Below are 20,995 nucleotides of genomic sequence, written 5' to 3'. Positions count from 1 at the left end.
CCGCCGTACCCGCGGCGCTTCCGCCACCGCCCGGAAGCCGCCGTCGCCAGGGGGAAGCCGGAAGTGGCCGCTGCCATGGCGACCGCGGACGCCTCCCGGAGCCCCAGCCCCACCACCGGCACGGCCCGGGGGGGGACGGAGAAGTCACCGCCTCGCTCCGCAAGGGTCAGTCGGTGCTCCTGGACCGGCGAGAGCGGCCGCGCGGGCGGCATCGGTCCCCTAGGCATGGCACTCCCCCCTCCCGGCATCCCCCCCTGTTCTCCCCCCGGAACGGTTTGGGATGGAGGGAGCTTAAGGATCATCTCCTTCCACCCCTCTCACTAGCCCAGGTTGCTCCGACCTGGCCTTGGACACTTCCAGGGATCCAGGGGCAGCCACAGCTGCTCTGGGAAAGTCCCAACCCTCCCAGTTACATTTTGCACAAATTCCTGCCCAAATCTCCCCTGAGGCGTGGGACGGGAACCCCTGACTCCCAAAGCTTTGGAGAGATGGCTCGGTCCGTCTTGGGTGCAGCAGAGCAGGATCAGCTGGCCCCGGTGTGTCCAGCTGTGTCCAGGTGTGTCCAGGTGTGTCCAGCTGTGTCCAGGTGTGTCCAGCTGTGCCCAGGTGTGTCCAGCTGTGTCCAGGTGTGTCCAGCTGTGTGCTTTCCCCATGGAATGGGGTCCCTCTTTCCCTGGCAGCAGGAAGAGCAGCAGGAGGAGGTTGAGCAGCTGGATAAACAACAAGGTTCTGCCTCCTCCTTCCAGCAGGTAATCCCAGCTGGGCACAGAATTCCAGGCTGGAAAGGACCTTCAGGATCATCTCATTCCACCCCCTGCCGTGGGCAGGGACATCTCCCACTATCCCAGGCTGCTCCAGCCTGGCCTTGGACATTCCAGGGATGGGGCAGCTCCCCTGGGCAATTCCCAACCCTTGCAGATGGATTTTTCCCAAAGCCCTGCCCACCTGAGCTGGGGAAGGGGAAGCTCCCAAATTCCAAGGCCTTGGAGAGGTGGCTGAACCCGTGTCCAGTGTGGCCAAAGGGCTGGGTTTTCCCGGCTCTCCAGGGGGGTTTTTCACATGGAATGGGCTCTGTTTTCCCTGGCAGGAGGAAGAGAAGCAGAAGAAGGTTCAGGGGCTGGAAAAGCAACGAGGCTCTCCCTCCAGAACAAAGACTGATTCGAGGGTAATCCCAGCTGGGCCCGCTGGGAATCCTGGAATGCTTTGGGTGGGAAGGGACCTGAAAGCCCATCCAGGTTGCTCCAACCCAGCCTTGGACATTCCAGGGGTGGGGCATCCCCAGTTTCTCTGGAAATCCTGTTCCTTCCCATCTCCTGGTGTTCATAAACACTCCCAGGAGTCCCTGCTGTTCTCCAGCAACAGGCACTGCTGCAGCCAGGAAAATTCCACTCCTTTGGAATTTCTTCTCTCTGATTCCTGGGGAGAATTCTTCCCCAAGATTTTCCCCTTCCTCCTTTTCCCTGCTGTACTCCTTGCTTTGAAGAAATAATTCCCAACTTCTCCAGCACTGACTTTTGGGGGTTTTTTGGGACAGGTTTCCGTGATCTCCAGGAGATCCCAGGCCCGGGAGGAGGAGGAGGAGGAGGAGGAGGAGGAGGAGGAGGAGGAGTGGACCAGCAATTCCTCTCTGCTCTCTGGTGGTGACACTTCCAGGTATCCCCCAAATGTTTGAAATCCAACAAGTCTTGGTCCAGCTCCAACCTCCACCTTTCATTCCAGAGCAGGGAAAACGGTGGAGAGATCCCCAAAACCCTGAATGTGCAAGAAATTCAGAAGATTTTGTCCCAGACTAGAAGTTATCAGTAATTATTACACAATTATCGAGCGCAGGATGTCGGGAGGGAATAACTGAGCAGGGAAAATGCAGGATCTGCACCTTCCAGGGATTCCCAAATATTCAGTTCACCTGTCTCAGGTGGGGCTTTAGCAGCTGGATCATCCCTGAGTCCTCCTCAGCTGGGTTTCCCTCAGCAGATCCTCCAGCCTGGCTGGATATTTCCTGCAGGAAACTGAAGTTTGGGTGTTTTTTAGGAATTTAAAATATTAAAAAACAACAACAAAAATCAAACAAAAGAAAATCCCCCTCCTATTCCTGCAAATACTTTCCTTTGCAAACCTAAGAGGAAGAAAATTGTGTTATTAAACACTCCTGTGCCTGGTACACAGGAGGAAATGAGGATAATCAAGACCCTTCTCCCTTCAGTTTTCCAGGCAGGACGAGGCTGGAAAGGATTCCCAGCAGCTCTTTGCTTTTGATAAAGAACAAAAACTGCAGCTGAACCTTCAGCAACACTTAATGTCTCAATTTGGCTGCTCTGGAGTTCTCCTTTGTCCTGACAAATGGTATAAATGGCATTTTGGGGAATGCAGCATCCTTACTGTGCTGGTTTTTCCCTCTCTGTTTAGAGCAATAAAACCAGTCCAGGCCTTCGTGAGGGTCAAGCCCACGGCTCATTTTGCCCAGGACATGATCAAGTTTGGGGCAGACAACAAGGTAGAGTGAAAGAAATGCCGAGTGGGAATGGTTTGGAGTTTGATTTCAGCTTTGCCCATGGAAAAGGCGGGATTTTCCCATCCCTTTAAGGCCATGGAGAACGTTTTGGGGCGTGTTGGTTCCCCTGTTCCTGCCTGACAGGGGTTTGGACTGTGGAAAACGCCCTTCTGGTGTCCAACCACCAGGAAACCCCTCAGAAGGGCAGGGACTGACTGATCCAGGAGGAATTGCCGTGGTAACCACAGTTTGGCACAGTGCTCCTGTTCCCCCTGTGCAAGTTCCTCCCTTCACCTTCTCTTGCCTAATTCAGACACAAAATAATTGGTATTTAAACTGATGAGCTTAACCACATTTTTTTTTCTCTATTTAGAATAATTACCCCCAGAAATTTGAGGGTATTGCCAGGTATTTTTAGAACATCCATAACCACCCAAGGGAGTAAAATAATCCTGGTGTTTGTGCTCCCTTTCCTACTTCATTCCGGGTCCTCCATCCCTGGAGCTCCTCAGGGCTGCTGGGTTGACCTCCCTCTCTTTTTGGGGTTGCAGAGCATCGACATCCACATCGAGAAAGATGCCAGGGGAGGGACTGTGAACAACTCCTCCACTGACTGGTCCTTCAGGATGGATGGGCTTCTCCACAACACCTCCCAGGACCAGGTCTATGAGGCTGTGGCCAAGGACGTGGTGGCTGAAGCTTTACGTGGCTGCAATGGTGATTTGTTGCTGGTTTTTGTTATTTTGGTAATAATTAGGGGTTTGGTTTGAGGGCAGATCCATTGGCTGTTCAGTTTGAGGCTCCCTCCCTGGGTTTATCCTTTTGCTTTGGGATTTTCCAGGCACCATCATGTGTTATGGGCAAACTGGGGCTGGTAAAACTTACACCATGACTGGAGCAACCTCTGAGTACAAGCACCGAGGGATCATCCCCAGGGCTCTCCAGCAGGTACTGGATCTGGGAAGAGGGACTGGGAGGAACACCAGGGACACCTCTTGGATCAGCTCTCGCTGATATAGAAGTGTTCTAACACAGTCAATATGGTTTATGTCATTTTTTCCCCTTTCATTTCACCCAAGGGATGAGGATTAAAGAAGTAAAGCAGCTTTGCTGCCCTTCACAGAGGTTTAGTGGACAATTCTCGCTGCTCCTCAAAGCTCCCCAAGCCTTCAAAAGGGGTGTTTGCCAAGCTATCATTTTGTCAAATCCTGTTCAAACTGATCATAAAACCACTAAGGTTGGAAAATACCTCTAAGGCCCTGGCACAGGTTGGGCAGAGAAGCTGTGGCTGCCCCTGGATCCCTGGCAGTGTCCAAGGCCAGGCTGGAGCAACCTGGGCTGGTGGAAGGTGTCCCTGCCCATGGCAGGGGTGGCACTGGGTGATCCTTCAGGTCCCTTCCAGCCCAAAGCATTCCAGGACTCTCTGATTCCATTGGATCATGGAATCCAAATCCAAGTCAAGCCCTCAAGCAACCACAGCTCAGATTGAGCTCCACACACCCAGATGTACTTGGAGCTGCTCAGAAACATCTCTCTATAAATATCTCTACATATCTTATGTACATTTATAGCTTATATATAAATCTTAATATCTTCCATCTATTTATACCTTATATCTATTTATATCTCACATCTATTTTAGTAATACCTATTTATATCTTATCTCTATTTAATCATATCTATTTTGATCTTCTATCTATTTCTATCTCACATAAACATCTACATATAAATATCTTCTCTGGAAAGCCATAAATAGGTAAAAATCCTGTCTGTGATCAGAGACAATCTCTGTGTCCCTGTGCAGGTGTTTAAAGCAGCTGCAGGATCCCTCACTCTCTCCATCAGAGTCCGAATTTCCTACCTGGAGATCTACAACGAGGCCCTGTTTGACCTGCTGTGCCCGGGGCTGGGCCGTGGCTGCAGGAACCCCCCCCTGGCTGTGCTGGATTCCCCTCGGGGGGTTCACGTCAGGGGTCTGTCCATCCACCCTGTCAGCCACGAGGAGGAGGCCCTGCACCTCCTTTTTCAGGCGAGAGAACCCAAATGTTGCCCTCCTTCTCCTCATTATTCTGTTGGCTGAGGGAGCAGGCAGGAGAGCAGGAGCTGTGTGGCCAGGAGGGAGGGTCAACCAACACTCTTGGTTCTCCTGGTTGTGGGTGGGACAACTTGGCAGCCCTCGTTCTTCCAAGGAAAATGTCCCTGGCATGGGGATTCTGGGAGGTGCTCCAAGAAAAGGGTGTTTGGCAGATAGTTTGGGGTGGTCTGGTTGGATTTTACAGCAGGACCCTTCACACAAGGGGTGGGATTTGTGAGGGGAGTTTGATTGCTTGGATCAGCATCTTTTCCTTGTGGGTCCTTCAGTTCACGGGGAAACCAGGAATGAAGAGTTGGATCTGGAAGCAGGAAGTGTGTTCTCACCCAGAGCCACCTGGTGTCCTTAAAACCTTTCTCTGGCCTTTGTAACGACAGGCCTGAGGTGTCCTGAGCTCTGGAACATGCTGGAAATCCCTTTTTAAGGAGCAGAAGGATGCTGATGGAGGCTGGGATTGCTGGGGTTGTTCACCTGGAGAAGGGAAAGCTGCTGTTCTGCAGGAAACTCAAAGAGCTAGGGAGATGTTCCCTGGCTCTTCCTCAAAAAGCCACAATTCCATGAGCTGAGCCTTGAATTTTGTCTCCATTTGCAGGGTGAGACCAACAGAGTGATTGCAGAGCACGCCCTGAATAAGAATTCCTCCAGATCCCACTGCATCTTTACTATTTATCTTGAGGTGAGAGCTCCAGGGGTGTTTTCAGGGATTCAAACAGCTTTTTGGGGACTAAAAAAAAGGACCTTTGCAGTCAGTTTTTTTCCTGGGTTTCAGTTCAAGTGCAGTTTGTATCCTGTTCTCCCTCAGTGTCGTTCCAGAACCAACACAGATCTCAAAGGCATTAAATCCAAAATCACCCTGATAGACCTGGCAGGTTCCGAGAGACTGAGCAAGATCACGGTGAGTGCTGGGAACTCCTCGGATCCCACGAGTTCTGAGCCCTCAGGACAGGACACTGAGGGCCTGGAGAATGTGCAGGGAAGGGAAGGGAGCTGGGAAGGGGCTGGAGCAGCAGGAGCAGCTGAGGGAGCTGGGGGGGCTCAGCCTGGAGAAAAGGAGGCTCAGGGGGGACCTTCTGGCTCTGCAATCCCTGACAGGAGGGGGGAGCTGGGAGGGGTCAGGCTCTGCTCCCAGGAAAACTTATTCCTGGGAAGGGCTGTCCAGCCCTGGCACAGATGCCCAGGGCAGGGGTGGAGTCCCCATCCCTGGAGGGATTTAAAATCCACGTGGATGTGGCACCTGGGGACGTGGTCAGTGGTGGCCTTGACAGTGCTTGGTTGGTCTCGGTCTCAGTGGCCTTTTCCACCCTCAACCATTCCCTGATTCCATAACATTCTGTATTGACCAGAATTTAAATTGCACCAGCCCTGTGACAAACACACCCTTTGGGAAGGAAATCCAAGTCCTTGTAGACTTGTAATGAAAAACTGAGGTCTCTGAAAACTCCTTTTCAAACTGGGGAAAGCTCCAGATCATGAATTTGCTGGAGCTGAATCAGCTCCTGACCCTCGGAGTTTTTTTTTTTTTTTTGGATAAGGAATCTGCTTTTTCCTGCTGTTTGGCCAGAAACACGTGATGGAAACTTCCTCTTCTGATCTGCCTTGCAGGCTGCAGGACAGCTCCAGAGAGAGAACTCCTACATCAACAGGTCCCTGACGTTCCTTGAGCAGATCATCCTGGCCCTGGCTGATCCCAGGAGGGGCCACATTCCCTTCCGGCAGAGCAAACTCACTCACGTCCTCAAGGACTCTCTGGGTAAGGGCTGGGCCTCCCAGCAGCCCCAGAGGGCTCTGAAAATGCTGTTTCTATGAAGTCCCAAGGCCATAATTTATCATGGAGTGGTTTGGGATGGAAGGGACATTAAAGCCCACCCAGTGCCACCCCCTGCCATGGGCAGGGACACCTTCCACTAGCCCAGGTTGCTCCAACCTGGCCTTGGACACTTCCAGGGATCCAGGGGCAGCCACAGCTCCTCTGGGAATACTGAAAAACACAGCCTTTATAAACTCCTGGAAATGACAGTTTTTATTCCCATCTTTCCATGGCATCGTCACTCCATGGGAAACACAACTGACCTTTATTTTGGAGTCACTCTGTGCCCTTTGGAGGGGCAGTCCCACTCTGGCTGTGTCCTTCGGGCTTCTTCAAATGAAAGTGGCTTCAGGGGGAATACTGGGAAGGAATTCCTGGCTGGGAGGGTGGGCAGGCCCTGGCACAGCTTGCCCAGAGAAGCTGTGGCTGCCCCTGGATCCCTGGGAGTGTCCCAGGCCAGGTTGGAGCACCCTGGGATAGTGGGAGGTGTCCCTGCCCATGGCTGGGGGTGGCACTGGATGATCCTTCAGGTCCCTCCCATCCCAAACCATCCTGAGATTCTGTGATTCCTCCCTATTTTAAACAGCACATCATATATTAAATTCCAGAAAAGCAAACAACAGCATCCCTCAATTCTATTCTTCACTTTATTTTTATTATTACTTTTTTTTTTCCCCAGGGGGAAACTGCAACACTGTCCTGGTGACCAACATCTGTGGGGAAGCTGCTCACGTGGGAGAGACGGTGAGTTGAGGGGATTCCTGCAGGATCCAAGCCTGGTTCCTGCTGCTCCTTGGTTTAAAGAACAGCCCCTGGAGGGTGCTGGCAGGGAAATGTCCTGCCTGATTCATCCCAAACGTTGGGAAGCTCATCTTATCCCAAGGGCTCAGGAAACAGACTGAGGAGAGTCTGAAACAGGGCAGCTCAAATTTGAGCTCGCTGGGGAGTGTTAATTATCATTATTATCCAGCTCTGATGGGTTTCCATGGGACAGCACAGAATGGGCTCGCTGGAATTGCACCAGTTGACAGCAGAGCTGGGTCAGGAATCAGGAGGAACCTCCCAACAGGTTGGTTTTTAACCTGTGAAACGATAAAACCAGGGAAAACCTCCCTTTGTGAACAGAATTGGCTTCACCACATCTATAAAACACAGGAGGGGATCCCTTGGAGCAGGGAAATAGATTTTAAATGGATTAAAATTAAACAGGTAACTGGATTTTATATTTTCACGTCCTTGGATCTGACACAGAGCAGTTAAATAATTTCATATCTCTGTGTCCTTGGACCTGATTTAATGAAGCAGTAACAGGTCTGGAAAATGATCTCCCTGCCAGTACCTCTTTCAGTTCCTTGAAATCCTTGTTTTCCAGCTGTCTTCCCTTCGCTTTGCCACCAGGATGAGGTGGATCACAGCAGAGCCGCTTCCCAACGTGACCTTTGACCGGGAGGTACGGAAAGAACGGGAGTGGAGGAAGGAATTTCGGCTCAAATTCATTAATATTTAGGGTAATAACCTTAAAAAAAAAAAGAAGCAAATTAGGCAGTTCCATAAATTATCCCTTCTCAGCCAAGCTGACATTGCTAATTTTAGGTGGATGATAAAATGGATTAATATTAAACTTTTTTAATAGGTATTCAGTTACCTGAGAGGGAACAGCCATTTGTAGTGGGTAAATATTCCCTGAAATGTGGGAATTCTTTCAGCTGCATATGAATCCCTATTTTTTCTGATGAGATTCACCTCTCAACAGAGCTATTTTATTGTGCATTACTCCCCTGATATGTGGGGAAATCATCCCAGTCCTACCTGCAGCTTTACAGGTCGTTATCCCCATTCCTGCTGGTGAAGTAACATCTTCTCCACAACAGGAAAACTTGGGTAAAGAAGGAAATAATTTAAAGAATTACTTCAAGAATAATTTCAGGACAAGGATCACAAGGTTTTAGGTGTCCTGAGGGCACTTTCACAGCTGGAGGAGTGGAAAAAACCCAAACCAGAGCAGCTGAAATTGGAGTGTTGAAGGAAACGGTGCTGCCATTCCAGCTGGGATATTCTCCAGCAGCCAGTTCTGTGCTGCTTTTAGGTGGGTTTTTATCCCACTCCAATACAATCTGGTGATTTGCTCCCCCTTTTTTTCCCTGTTAGGTGTCAGTGAAGGCTCTGGAGGAGGAGATTGAACTCCTGAAGCAGGAACTGGCCATGCAGGACATGTTTGTAAGGATCACTTAACCCAGTGTCCAGTGGGATTGGGATCTTCCTTCTGCTTCCAACACCATCTTTTGGGCTTTAGGGGAACCTGGAGATCCCACACGGGGAGGTTTTGTTGTAACTTCACTCCTGAGCCACTGCAGGTGTTTTTTTAGGGCTCTTGAAGCCCTTCTGTTGCTGTTTGGAATGGGAGGGGGAGTGTTTGATTCCCAAATCCTGTCTCCTGCCAAGTCAGGTGACGAAAATCACAATCAGAAGTGGGCACAGTGATGTCAGGTGTTTGCCACAGTGGTGGAATTATGGAGTTCCAGGCTGGTTTGGGTTGGAAGGGACCTTAAGGATGATCTAGTCTCACCCCCTGCCCTGGGCAGGGACACTTCCCACTATCCCAGGTTGCTCCAAGCCCCGTCCAACCTGGCCTGGAACAGTTCCAGCTTCCCAGGACAACCTGTGCCACCCTCCCAGAGAAGAATTCCTTCCTTAAATCCAGTGGGAATCTCCCCTCTTTTAGTTTCAAACCATCCCCCCTCATCCCACCCCGACAGGCCCTGCTCAAAGCTTTGTCTCCGTCGTGCTCCTCTCTCCCCCACACCTGGTTGTAACTCCCTGATCCTCAGTTCTCCACCTTTTGCTCCTCAGGCAAATCATTTTTCCGGGACTTACAGCCCCCTGAGTGGTGCCCAGAGAGCAGCAATTAAATCCCAGGTCCACAAATACCTGAGAGGAGCCATTGAGGAGATCGATGTAAGTGGCTTTCTGGTGAAAAAGGACTGAAATAGTGATTCCATCCCATTTTCCTGCAGGAAGGCACAATGGAAGTGTCTTCTGAAGAGGCTTTTTTTGGTTTTTTTTCACCCCAAAAGCACTACAGAACTGTAATTTAACTTCTTTTTTTTGAATGTTTGGAAGCTTGAGGACAATTTTCCTCAGCCCTAAAACCCTTTAAATTGGTTTATTTGGAACACCCTTTAAAGAATGAATACCAAAATTGCTGGATTTATACCTCTCTCTTCCTCAGATAGTGAGCATCCAGCAAATCCAGGAGGTGTTTAAACAGTTCAAAGTGATTGTAAGGTAAGATCATGGAATTCCAGGATGGTTTGGGATGGAAGGACCTTAAAGCTCATCCAGTTCCACCCCTCAGTGGGCAGAGACACCTTCTCCAGGTTGCTCCAAGCCCCATCCAACCTGGATTAAAGGTGAATGGGAATGAGCAGAGTTAATGTGATTTAATCTGGACCATACCTATGGAAAGTGTAAAAATATCCCCAGAAAAAAAGCTTCAATATCCAAGAGACCCGAAGGGATGTGATGGAAAAGGAGAGGAAGAGAGTGGAGAAAGGTCCTGATGGTTGTGGGATAAAGGTCCTGATGGTTGTGGGAAGCATGGAAGGGGCAAGGGGGGGGGGTTGGGGATGAGGCCAAAGGGAGAACAGGGGGTTTTCTTCGGAAATCTGATGCTGGCAGGATGCCAGGTTTGCCCATGTGGACTGTGATGCTTCAGGAGCTGTTCTCTCCCCCAGTCAGCAGCAGGAGGAGGTGGAGGCCAAGTTGAGGAGCAGATACATTCTGATTGACAAGGGGGAGTTCCCTGCTGGGGCCAGGCCTGTGTCTGACTTTGGCTCTGATTTCGGTTGGCTGCTGGAAGATGATGAGGAGGAGGAGTACAAGGAGGATGAGGAGGAGGTAATGCCTGGCCCAGAATCCACCTCAGAACTGGCTCCTTTGCTGCCCAAATGGGAATTGCCTCAAGTTCAGCTTTTCCCTGTTGAAAACAAACTGACAAATGATCATGGGCTGGGATTTGGCAAAAAAATGTGCCCAGAGCAGAGATGCACCAGTTAATAAAGATGAACTCCTGTCAGCAGAGGATTGGGCCCATTATCTGACCTTAACCTACTACATGGGCATTAGAAACCAGGATGGTTTGGGTTGGAAGGGATCCTAAAAATCATCCAGTGCCACCCCCTGCCATGGGCAGGGACACCTCCCACTGGCCCAGGTTGCTCCAGTGGCCTTGGACACTTCCAGGGATCCAGGGGCAGCCACAGCTTCTCTGGGCAACCTGTGCCAGGGCCTGCCCACCCTGACAGACAGGAATTCCTTCCCAGTGTCCCATCTAAACATTCCCCCTGGTCCTATAAAATAGAAACTAGAAGGTGCCCTGTCTGGATCTGAGTTGTAGAAGGTGAGGTCAGATCACCTGGCTCTGCTGGGCTCCCTCTTTTAATCCTCATAATTTCTGGAGCCAGGGATATGTATCACCCATAGGCCATAAATCCTGCTGTGGACTCCAACAGGGAGGGTTGAATTTCCAGGTCAATGGGATGGCAGAAATTTCCAGATCAATGGGAAGGCAGAGCTGCTGGGGAAGGGCTGCTCAGCTTCCCTGGTGCTGCCAGATGGTTTCTTCCTTTCTGTCCCCAGGGAGGTGTGGGTGATTTGGAGGATGGTTTGGTGCAGGAAGTGGAAAAGCTGCAGAAGGAGGCTTTGGAGCCTGGAACTTCCTCTTCCTCACCCGTTCCCGGGGACAAGAAGGACGACAAGAAGAGTGATGAGCAGACCAAGTGAGTTAAAAAGCACCAGACAGTTCTTCCTGTTCTCTGATAATCATGGAATCAGGGAATTGTCAAGGCTGGGAAAGCCCTCTGAGGTCATCAAATCCAGCTGCTCCCCCAGCACTGCCAGGGCCACCACTGACCATGTCCCCAGGTGTCACATCCACAGGGCTTGGAAATCCTTCCAGGGATGGGGAGGGCAGCCTCTGCCAGGGCTGGACAGCCCTTTCCAGGAGGAATTTTCCCACTATCCAAAATAAATCTCTCCTGGCACAGCCTGAGGCCGTTCCCTCTCCTCCTGTCCCTGTTCCCTGGGAGCAGAGCCCGACCCCCCCCGGCTCCCCCCTCCTGGCAGGGATTGCAGAGCCAGAAGGTCCCCCCTGAGCCTCCTTTTCTCCAGGCTGAGCCCCCCCAGCTGCCTCAGCTGCTCCTGCTGCTCCAGCCCCTTCCCAGCTCCCTTCCCTTCCCTGCACACTCTCCAGCCCCTCCAGGTCTTGTCCTGAGGACCCAGAAGTGCCCCAGCATCTGAGGTGTAGCCACACCAGAGCTGACACAAACCAGGTGCCATCGGCCTCTTGCCCACCTGGGCACACCTGGGCTCGTGTCCAGCCTGTGTCACCAGCACCTCCAGGTCCTTCTCCAGCTGCTCTTCCCCACTCCTGGAGCACTGCAGGGTTGTTGAGACCCAAGGGCAGGACGTGGCACTGGGCAGTGCCCGGCTCTGGTCAGGCAGGGATGGGCAGGGGATGAGGCAGGGAGGGAGCTGGCAGAGGAGCAGGGAAGGAGGAGAGATTTGGGGAGGGAAGGGGGAGCCAGCCAGTGCTGAGCAGAGAAAGATCCTTCCATTTACAGAAGTAAATCCCTGCTTGGTTCCTTGCTGACATTTCCCCAAAGTCCCCATGTCAGGGACACAGCAGCTCTGGTTCCACTTCCCTCTGATGAAGCAATTAATTAATCTGGTTCATCTTTTCCACCCTGGCAGGAAGGAAAAACTTGTGAGCCCTTCCCTGGAAAGGGAAGGTTCTGCACCACCAGAAACTCAGGAAGAAAGTCCCACCAAGGATGTGGATGAGGAAGAGGGAGCAAGTGAGCAGGATAGAACAGATAGTGAGAGAGAGCTCTCAATCTCCTCCTCAGGGGAGGAGTTCCAGCAGCCCAGGTAACCCTGGAGGGGAGTAGATCCCCTTTGCCAGGTGGTGTTTCCTCTGGAGGGACCAGTCTGTGTTCCCTGAGTACAACTACAGAGCAAACAGCAGGGACTGGGGGATCTTCAGTGCTTGGATGTAGAAATACAGGACAGGAATGGTTTGGGGAACACCCTGAGCACCCCGTTATGTCGATGGGGGTGGTGACCTCTGTGTGCTTTGAGTTCTGTCCTGGTCAGTTGGACTTTTAATTGGAGAGTCTCCAAAAATTACAGCATTCCTTCCCCTTTGGTTAACAGGAAAAGTGCAGAGACACCTCATGTCAGCCACAAACCCCCCCAGTCATGGAAATGGGTCCTTGCAATCAGAGAATCATGGAATGGTTTGGGTTGGAAGGGATGTTAAGGATCATCCAGTGCCACCCCTTGCCATGGGCAGGGACACCTCCCACCAGCCCAGGTTGCTCCAACCTGGCCTTGGACACTTCCAGGGATCCAGGGGCAGCCACAGCTTCTCTGGGCAACCTGTGCCAGGGCCTGCCCACCCTGACAGCCAGGAATTCCTTCCCAATATCCCACCTATCCCTGCCCTCTGGCAGTGGGAAGCCATTCCCTGTGTCCTGTCCCTCCATCCCTTGTCCCCAGTCCCTCTCCAGCTCTCCTGGAGCCCCTTTAGGCCCTGCAAGGGGCTCTCAGGTCTCCCTGGCTCCTTCTCTTCTCCAGGGGAACCCCCCCAGCTGTCCCAGCCTGGCTCCAGAGCAGAGGGATCCAGCCCTGGCAGCAGCTCCGGGGCCTCCTCTGGACTCTCTGCAGCAGCTCCACGTCCTCCTGCTGCTGTTCCCAGGGCTGGGGCAGCTCTGCAGGGGGGTCTCAGAGAGGCACAGGGGCAGGATCCCCCTGCCCTGCTGTGGGCTCAGGCTGTGTGTTCTGGGTGTCACAGTGGAACTGTCACAGGAGAATGTGCTCCTGCAGCTCCTCAGCACATTCCCTGTGCTCCTCCGTGCCCTCCACACGTACCGAGTGTTCCCTGAAATCCCTGCAGTTGGCAGGAGGAGCTGCTGCAGCTGCAGCTGCACAAGGCACATCCCACAGCAATTCCAGCAGCTTGGAGCTGGCTGTGGGAGCAGGAGCTGTGGCAGTTTGCCCAGTGGCTCTTGTTTACAGCCCTCTGCCAGGAGTTTGGCCCGGGAATGGCGTCCCACAGTCCTCGAGGAGCTGGAAAATGCCCTTAAGAGGTCGGTCAGGGGATGGCAGCAGTCAGAGCTTGGATTTGCCCAGGCTGGACCGGGGAATGTGGAGGGTTCCTGGGTTGGATTGAGATGATCCTTAAGGTCCCTTCCAACCCAAACCATTCTGGAATTCTGGGGTTCTGCCTTCTGCTGCCACATCCATCCTGCTCTCCAAAGAACCTCCTGCAGCACCCACAGGGTGATGTTTTCCCCCCTCCTGCCCCGAGTGGTTCCTGTTGGAATAAGAGCTGGTGTTCCCGGGGGCATCTTGGCATCAAGGCCTTTTCATGGGAAAGTCGGGAGTGACACATCCCACTTGGAATTCAGACTTTCTGAGCAGGCAGGGCTTCAAAGCCGTGGCAGCAGCACTGTGGGGCTGGCAAAGCAGGGAGCTCCAGGGTTTGGTTAGCAGAGGTGGCTGATCCACGCTGGGAATCCGGCAGGGAAAGAGCAAAGGCATTTGTTTAACAATACGGAGGAACAATACCCATTATTTTTGTGGAAACTCAAGCCATTAGGGGCCTGCTTTCCAGGGAATACTGAATTCTGAGGCATCTCCTGAGGAATATGGTGTCTGCTCTGGGAGCATCCTGGGGGGCAGTGGGTTTGGAGGTTGGCACGGGATTGATGCTGGAACAGAGAGATCCTCAGGGAGGATCCCAACAAACCTCATCCATGGCCATTCCCAAGGATGGTGAGGCAGCTTAAATCCTGGGATCAGGTTTGGGGTCCCCAGGTACAGAACACTGAGGGGCTGGAGCGTGTGCAGGGAAGGGAAGGGAGCTGGGAAGGGGCTGGAGCAGCAGGAGCAGCTGAGGGAGCTGGGGGGGCTCAGCCTGGAGAAAAGGAGGCTCAGGGGGGACCTTCTGGCTCTGCAATCCCTGACAGGAGGGGGGAGCCGGGGGGGGTCAGGCTCTGCTCCCAGGGAACAGGGACAGGAGGAGAGGGAACGGCCTCAGGCTGTGCCAGGAGAGATTTATTTTGGATAGTGGGAAAATTCCTCCTGGAAAGGGCTGTCCAGCCCTGGCACAGTGGTGGAGTCCCCATTCCTGGAGGGATTTCAAAGCCCTGTGGATGTGGCACTTGGGGACATGGTCAGTGCTGGCCTTGGCAGTGCTGGGGTCCAGTTGGACTCGGTGATCTTGGAGGGCTTTTCCAACCTCTCCAATTCCCTGATTCCCTGATTCTGTGCTGCAGAGCAGAACAAAGTGACCTCCCCACATCTCTCTCTGGTTTCAGCTTCCCCCCATCCAAGGAAGAGGCGTTCGAGCTGTTCAAGCAGGGGGCTGGCAGGGAGATCAGCAGCATCTTCAGGGACAACAAGAACATCCTCCTGGCCAGGCAGAGGAGCAGCAATTCCGTGGCACGGAGGATCAACGAGGTCAGGCGGGAGATGGAGGGACTCAGGCAGGCCCTGCAGGGGAAGAAGCGGAAGCGGTGGCAGGAGGGTGAGTCCCTGTGGCCAACAGGGATGTGGCAGAGGGAGGGAGCTCTTGGCTTCGAGGAGTTTTGGGTGGTGAGACCACTAACCCAGCACTGCTGGTTGCCAGGGCAGCAGGACAGGCTGGGCTGTCACCTGAGTCCTCCTCACTTCACTGAGCTGAGCTGAGCTCCTCAGGCTTTACCCTTGGGATATTGGAAAGGAATTCCTGGCTGGGAGGGTGGGCAGGCCCTGGCACAGGTTGCCCAGAGCAGCTGTGGCTGCCCCTGGATCCCTGGAAGTGTCCAAGGCCAGGCTGGAGCAACCTGGGCTGGTGGGAGGTGTCCCTGCCCGTGGCAGGGGGTGGGACAAGATGAGCTCTGAGTTCCCTTCCACCCCAAACCATTCCGTGATTCTCAGTAGCACTGGTTTAACTGTCCCAAAGCACTGACCAGGATTTAGCCTTTGAATCCTTTCCCACAGCTTCCCTGGGATTTTTCCCGTGGGATCCAAGTGAGCCCCTCCTCCAGGCTGTGCCCCCTGTCCCTCCCCTCTCCCCTCCCCAGGGATATCCCTCTCCTTTTCTCCCCTCCAGGGGAATACACGGACGAGAAGGGCCAGGTCATCATCGATGAGAAGGAGTTCTCCCTCATCCTGAGGCTGAAGGAGCTGAAGGAAGAGCACAAGGCTGGTTATGCTGAGCTGCAGGACCTCAAGGCAGAGATCCAGTACTGCCAGGAGCTGGTGGATAAGTGCAGGAGAAGGCTCGTCTTGGGTATGGATCAGCAGGCTCAGCAGCCTCTGGGTACATCAGACTGGAGCATTCACAAGCATCACCCAATCCCAGAATGGTTTGGGTGGGAGGGGACCTTAAGGATCATCCCATTCCACCCCCTGGAATGGGCAGGGACACCTGCCACTATCCCAGGCTGCTCCAACCTGGACTGGGACACTTCCAGGGATGGGGCATCCACAGCTGCTCTGGGAAATCCATTCCAGTCCCTTCCCACCCTCCCAGCCAAGAATTCCTTCCCAATATCCCATCTCTCCCTGCCCTCTGGCAGTGGGAAGCCATTCCCTGTGTCCTGGCACTCCAGGCAGTTCCCATCCTTTGTTGTCCTTTTCCCTGTTCCCTTCTAGCCCAGATTTTATCGCTTGTTAAGTGGCTTTTCTCTCTGTCCTGGCACTGAATTCCTGCAGCTTCTCTCTCCCAAATAATGACACCCTGCTCCGTGGTCACTCCAGTAGGTGCAACGCTGGGACAAAGCTTTCCACCAGGAATTTACCAGCAGTGCTCCCACTGCTGCCCCTGCACCTCCTCCCTGGTTTTCTGTCCCAGAGGTGGTGGTTAAGGAGTTGCCCTGGGACAGGGCTCTGGCTCCACATTCCAGGTGGATCCTCCTCCCCCTGGGAGCTCCAGGTCCCAGAGCTGCAGCCTTGGCAGGGAGCAGAGCTCGGTCACTCCTCTGGGAGGGATCCCTGTGAATTCCTGGTGTGTTCCACGTGTGCATCTGTGCATTCACTCCCCCTGCTGTATCCCTGGATTTGCCCTCCCTGTACAAAATGCCAGAGTCCCAAACATTTGGATGTTCTGCACATGGCAACACTTGATTTCTACAAACGTGCCAGGGCACAGCTTGGATCCATCAGAGCATCCCACGCTGGAGGAAATGCCAGGGATTGTGCCAGGGATGGACAGGGCCAAATCCTAACTGAGCCACTGCTTCCCGTTGGATCCGGGTTTGGCACCTCTGGGCGTTCCAGATGTTTATTCAAATGTCCAAGACTCTCCCTATCAGCAGTGCAGTGCCTGGGAAATGCCTGGGATTAATAAGGACAGAATTCCCACCTGCTGTCTGTTGTCACGGGCTATTATGGGATGGCAAGTGGCTGTGCTTGAGCGGGTGGGATTGAAACCCGAGCCCCAGCCGTGCTGACCATTCCAAAGGAATGATCCCCATCCATCCACGGGCTGCAGGAGTGGTGCCATCTCGTGGCCAGGGAATGTCCCCAGGAGCAGCCACCACCTCCAGCACAGCCCCCAGCGCCCTTAAATCAACTTTTCTGAGAGTTTCAACTCAAGACCTTGGAATTCTGAGCTCCCCTCTGAGGGTTTAAGAGCACTGAGATCCCTCCTGATCCACAGGCAGGGAGAACCATCCCCCTGCCGTCCCTCGGGTTGTTACAGCCTGTGAATGCCCCCCCTGTGCCTTGCAGAGTTTGAGATCTGGTACAACGAGGCCTTCCTCATCCCTGAAGATGTGCGGGAAGCTCTGAGGCCCGGTGGGAGCATCCGGCCTGGAATGGTTCCCATCAACAGGGTCCTGTGCCTGGTGAGTTGGCTCTGCTCGTCCTCCTTGGTGGGTGATGAGGGGACCAGGGAGGAGGAGGAGGAGGAGGAAGGGGAGGACCTGGTGCTCTGTGAGGCAGAGGGGGACTGGCTGTCTGGAGCCACATCCATTTACAGGCTAAAACAGGACAGTGACCGAGGGACCTGGGAATGTGGAGTGTCAGGAATCGGGCGAAGTGCCCGGAGCTGGAGGGTGCTTGGGAGCCTGCTTTCCAGCCTGCTTTCCAGCCTGCTTTCCAGCCTGCTTTCCAGCCTGAGGGATCCAATGCTTGCAGCCAGACTATTGTGTTTCCTTTTGTGGCAACTGGGACTGGGCGAGGTCTCTGCCAGGAACCACCGCTTTGGGTGCCAGGGCCTTTCCTGATCCTGAAAAAGCACATTCCTGTAAAATTCTCATTTCCCAAAATTCCTGCATCCCCCCAGCGTGGGCAGCAGGGCAGGGGGGGATCCTGCCCCTGTGCCCCCCCAGGTGAGACCCCCCTGCAGAGCTGCCCCAGCCCTGGGAACAGCAGCAGGAGGACGTGGAGCTGCTGCAGAGAGTCCAGAGGAGGGACATTCCACACAGGGAATGGCTTCCCAGTGCTAGAGGGCAGGGATAGATGGGATATTGGGAAGGGATTCCTGGCTGGGAGGGTGGGGAGGCCCTGGCACAGGTTGTCCAGAGCAGCTGTGGCTGCTCCATCCCTGGAAGTGCCAAATCCAGCACGAAAACACCAAATACAGGCTGGTGTCTTTCAAATGGTCCTTCATTCAAGCCATGTGTGCTCACACCTTCCCGACTTTCCCTGGAGCAGCCCAGGATGGACATCAGCTGGGAGCTGGACCGTGCTGAGCTCGGCCATCCAGGACTCTGTGGAATTATCCTGCATGGAAGGGGGACTGTCCTGTGGGAAGTTCTTGACAGAGCACGGCCGAGGGAACTTTCTTTGGGAAAGCCCCAAACCTTGACCCAAAGTCCTGCCCAAATCTGCCCTTCTAAGGTGAAGGAATGGGAACCTCTCACTCCCAAGGCTTTGGAGATGTGGCTGAACTGAATGGGAGCAGTTGACTCGTGTCTCCAGGTGTGTTTTTCCCATGGGATGGGGTCTGCTTTTCCCTGCAGGATGAAGATGAGCAGGACAGGTTTGAGCGGATGCAGGAGACCAACCTGCCGGACTGCCCGGGATCCACCCCCTTCTACAGGGCCAAGATGAAGATTGAGCAGCAGGTAACCCCAGCTGGGGCCTCCAGGATCATCCCCTTCCACCCCCTGCCACGGGCAGGGACACCTTCCACTAGCCCAGGGTGCTCCAAGCCCTGTCCAACCTGGAATGGAACCCCCAGAGAGAGCTGGAGAGGGACTGGGGACAAGGGATGGGGGACAGGGCACAGGGAATGGCTTCCCACTGCCAGAGGGCAGGGAGAGATGGGATAGTGGGAAGGAATTCCTGGCTGGGAGGGTGGGGAGGCCCTGGCACAGGGTTGCCCAGAGAAGCTGTGGCTGCCCCTGGATCCCTGGAAGTGTCCAAGGCCAGGTTGGAGCAACCTGGGACAGTGGGAGGTGTCCCTGCCCATGGCAGGGGGGTTGGAATGAGATGATCCTTAAGGTTCCTTCCCACCCAAACTGTTCTGGATTCCATGAAAACATTTCAAAACCAGCTTTTCAGTGCTCAGGAGGATATCCCAGGATTTGTTGTGCCCTCCTTGGAGCCTGCTGGGATCTACCACCAGCAGAGCAATGCTGGTGTGACGGGGACTTTTCCAGCTTTTCCCAGCGCCCCCTGGAAAGGCTGGGAAGGTGTTTGGTTTCATTTTTCAGGTAAAAAGCTTTCAGAGGTGAGAACTGTGCTGTGCAATCCGAGCTGATCCCTTTGTGTTCCCTGTTCCCAGCACACCTTTGACAGGACCATGCTGGCCCTGCAGCAGATGCGCAGGAGAGCCGGGATCCTCAGGGCTGCTGGGAAGAACAAACCCCTCTCCTGCCTGCACAGCACGTAGCAGGCTGGGCTCAGCCTGGATGCCAGCATTCCCTGAGGAATGCCAGCTCCCAGAGTGCCTCCTGCTCGTGTCCACCATCGATCTGTAAGAATAAACACTGGGAAAATCGAAGCATCCAACCTTTGTGCAGGTTGGGACGGTCACTGGGGATCGATCCCGCTGTTTGCACGGGACACGAGCCAGGGAGTTCAAACACCACTGGTTTTCCTGAGCCTCTGGACAACCCAGGCTGCTCCCACCTCCCTCTTTCCTGGTGCTGGAGCCACTGGTCTCCTGGGCTCGTTCCTGTTGGAGCAACAAGTCTTTGCTGGTTGGATGTGCCTGGAGAAGGGAATGAAACAACAAAGGTTAATTTATGGGTAATCATGGAATGGTTTGGATTGGAAAAGCCCTCCAAGATCGAGTCCAACTGTTCCCCCAGCACTGCCCAGGCCACCACTGACCATGTCCCCAAGTGCCACATCCACAGGGCTTTGCAATTCTTCCAGGAATGGGGACTCCACCACTGTGTCAGGGCTGGACAGCCCTTTCCAGGAAGAAATTTTCCCAATATCCAACCTGCCCCTCCCCTGGCACAGCCTGAGGCCGTTCCCTCTCCTGTCCCTGTTCCCTGGGAGCAGAGCCCGACCCCCCCCCGGCTCCCCCCTCCTGTCAGGGAGTTGCAGAGCCAGAAGGTCCCCCCTGAGCCTCCTTTTCTCCAGGCTGAGTCCCCCCAGCTCCCTCCAAATAATTTGGGAAGTTGGAAGTATGTTGGAGCTTCCTTCTATTCCCATAACCACATCTGCTTCCCGGAAGAGTGTCAGAGAGCAGCCCAGAAATCACCTTTCCTTTGGAATTATGTATTTCCAAAGGCTCATAAAGCTGCTGGAAGTTCAACCCAGGCTGGATTTCCCAAGAAAACACTTCCACACACTTGGAGCTGAGCTTTCCTTTGCCCATGCACCCTCCCCTGCTTCCCACCCCATCCCCGTGGGTCCCTGCTGCCCGTGCTGTGCTCCCTGGGGTGCTGGTGTTCCGTGGGTGATCCAGGGGCCTGGTGATCCCTGGGCTGATCCTGGCAATCCCAAAGGTGACACCAGTGAGATCCTGGTGTGGCCCCGGGGAGATCTCAGTGATCCTGGGGGTGATCCCAGGGTGATGCTGAGGAGATCCCAGGAAGATCCTGGTGGTTCCATGAGTGATCCGGGTGTAACCCCAGTGATCCCATGAGTGATCCAGCTGTAGCCCCGGTGATCCCAACAGTCCTGCAGCTCATCTGGGTGTGATCCTGGTCATCTCCCATCTGATCCTGGAGATTCCAGAAGGAGATGCTGGGGATCCAGTGGCGGGTCCTGGTGTGGCTCCGCTGATCCTGGGGGTGATCCCAGTATGATCCCAGTGATCCTGGGGAGATTTTGGCGATCCTGTGGCTGATCCTGCTGTGGTCCAGTTGCCTGTTGTGGTCCTGGTGATCCTGGGGGTGATCCAGGTGTGATCCCGAGGGGATCCTGGTGGTTCAGTGGCTGACCCCAAGGAGATCCCAGTGGTCCTGCTGCTGATCCCAGTGTGGCCCAGGGGATCCTGGGGGGGATCCTGATACATCCTGAGAAAATCCCGTTGGTGCTGCAGGTGATCCCGGCAATTCCATGGCTGATCCCGATGCGATGTTGGTGACACCGTGGCTGATCCTGGTGTGACCCCGGTGATCCCGGGGGTGATCCCAGGGGTGATCCCAAT

The 20,995-nt window shown here is 54.0% G+C and overlaps 1 protein-coding gene across 1 annotated transcript; it reads left to right on the top strand.

The window, feature by feature from the left end:
- Positions 1 to 75: 75 nt before the first annotated feature.
- On the top strand, positions 76 to 19,390 carry KIF9 (kinesin family member 9). The gene is made up of 22 exons (XM_050337149.1): positions 76 to 165; positions 1,088 to 1,165; positions 1,535 to 1,653; positions 2,407 to 2,494; positions 3,043 to 3,208; positions 3,333 to 3,439; positions 4,296 to 4,520; positions 5,176 to 5,259; positions 5,386 to 5,478; positions 6,186 to 6,333; positions 7,070 to 7,134; positions 7,763 to 7,840; positions 8,539 to 8,607; positions 9,241 to 9,345; positions 9,620 to 9,675; positions 10,125 to 10,287; positions 11,029 to 11,168; positions 14,772 to 14,980; positions 15,548 to 15,727; positions 17,170 to 17,285; positions 18,405 to 18,509; positions 19,172 to 19,390. Exons 1-22 carry the CDS (start codon positions 76 to 78, stop codon positions 19,277 to 19,279), a joined length of 2,592 nt encoding a protein of 863 aa, XP_050193106.1. The 3' UTR covers positions 19,280 to 19,390.
- The last annotated feature ends 1,605 nt before the right edge of the window (positions 19,391 to 20,995 follow it).

The sequence above is a fragment of the Myiozetetes cayanensis genome, unplaced genomic scaffold, assembly GCF_022539395.1.
Source record: "Myiozetetes cayanensis isolate MyiCay16 unplaced genomic scaffold, myiCay2020 scf1, whole genome shotgun sequence".
Classification (NCBI taxonomy): Eukaryota; Metazoa; Chordata; class Aves; order Passeriformes; family Tyrannidae; genus Myiozetetes; species Myiozetetes cayanensis.
This window is presented reverse-complemented; position numbering and strand designations above follow the sequence as displayed.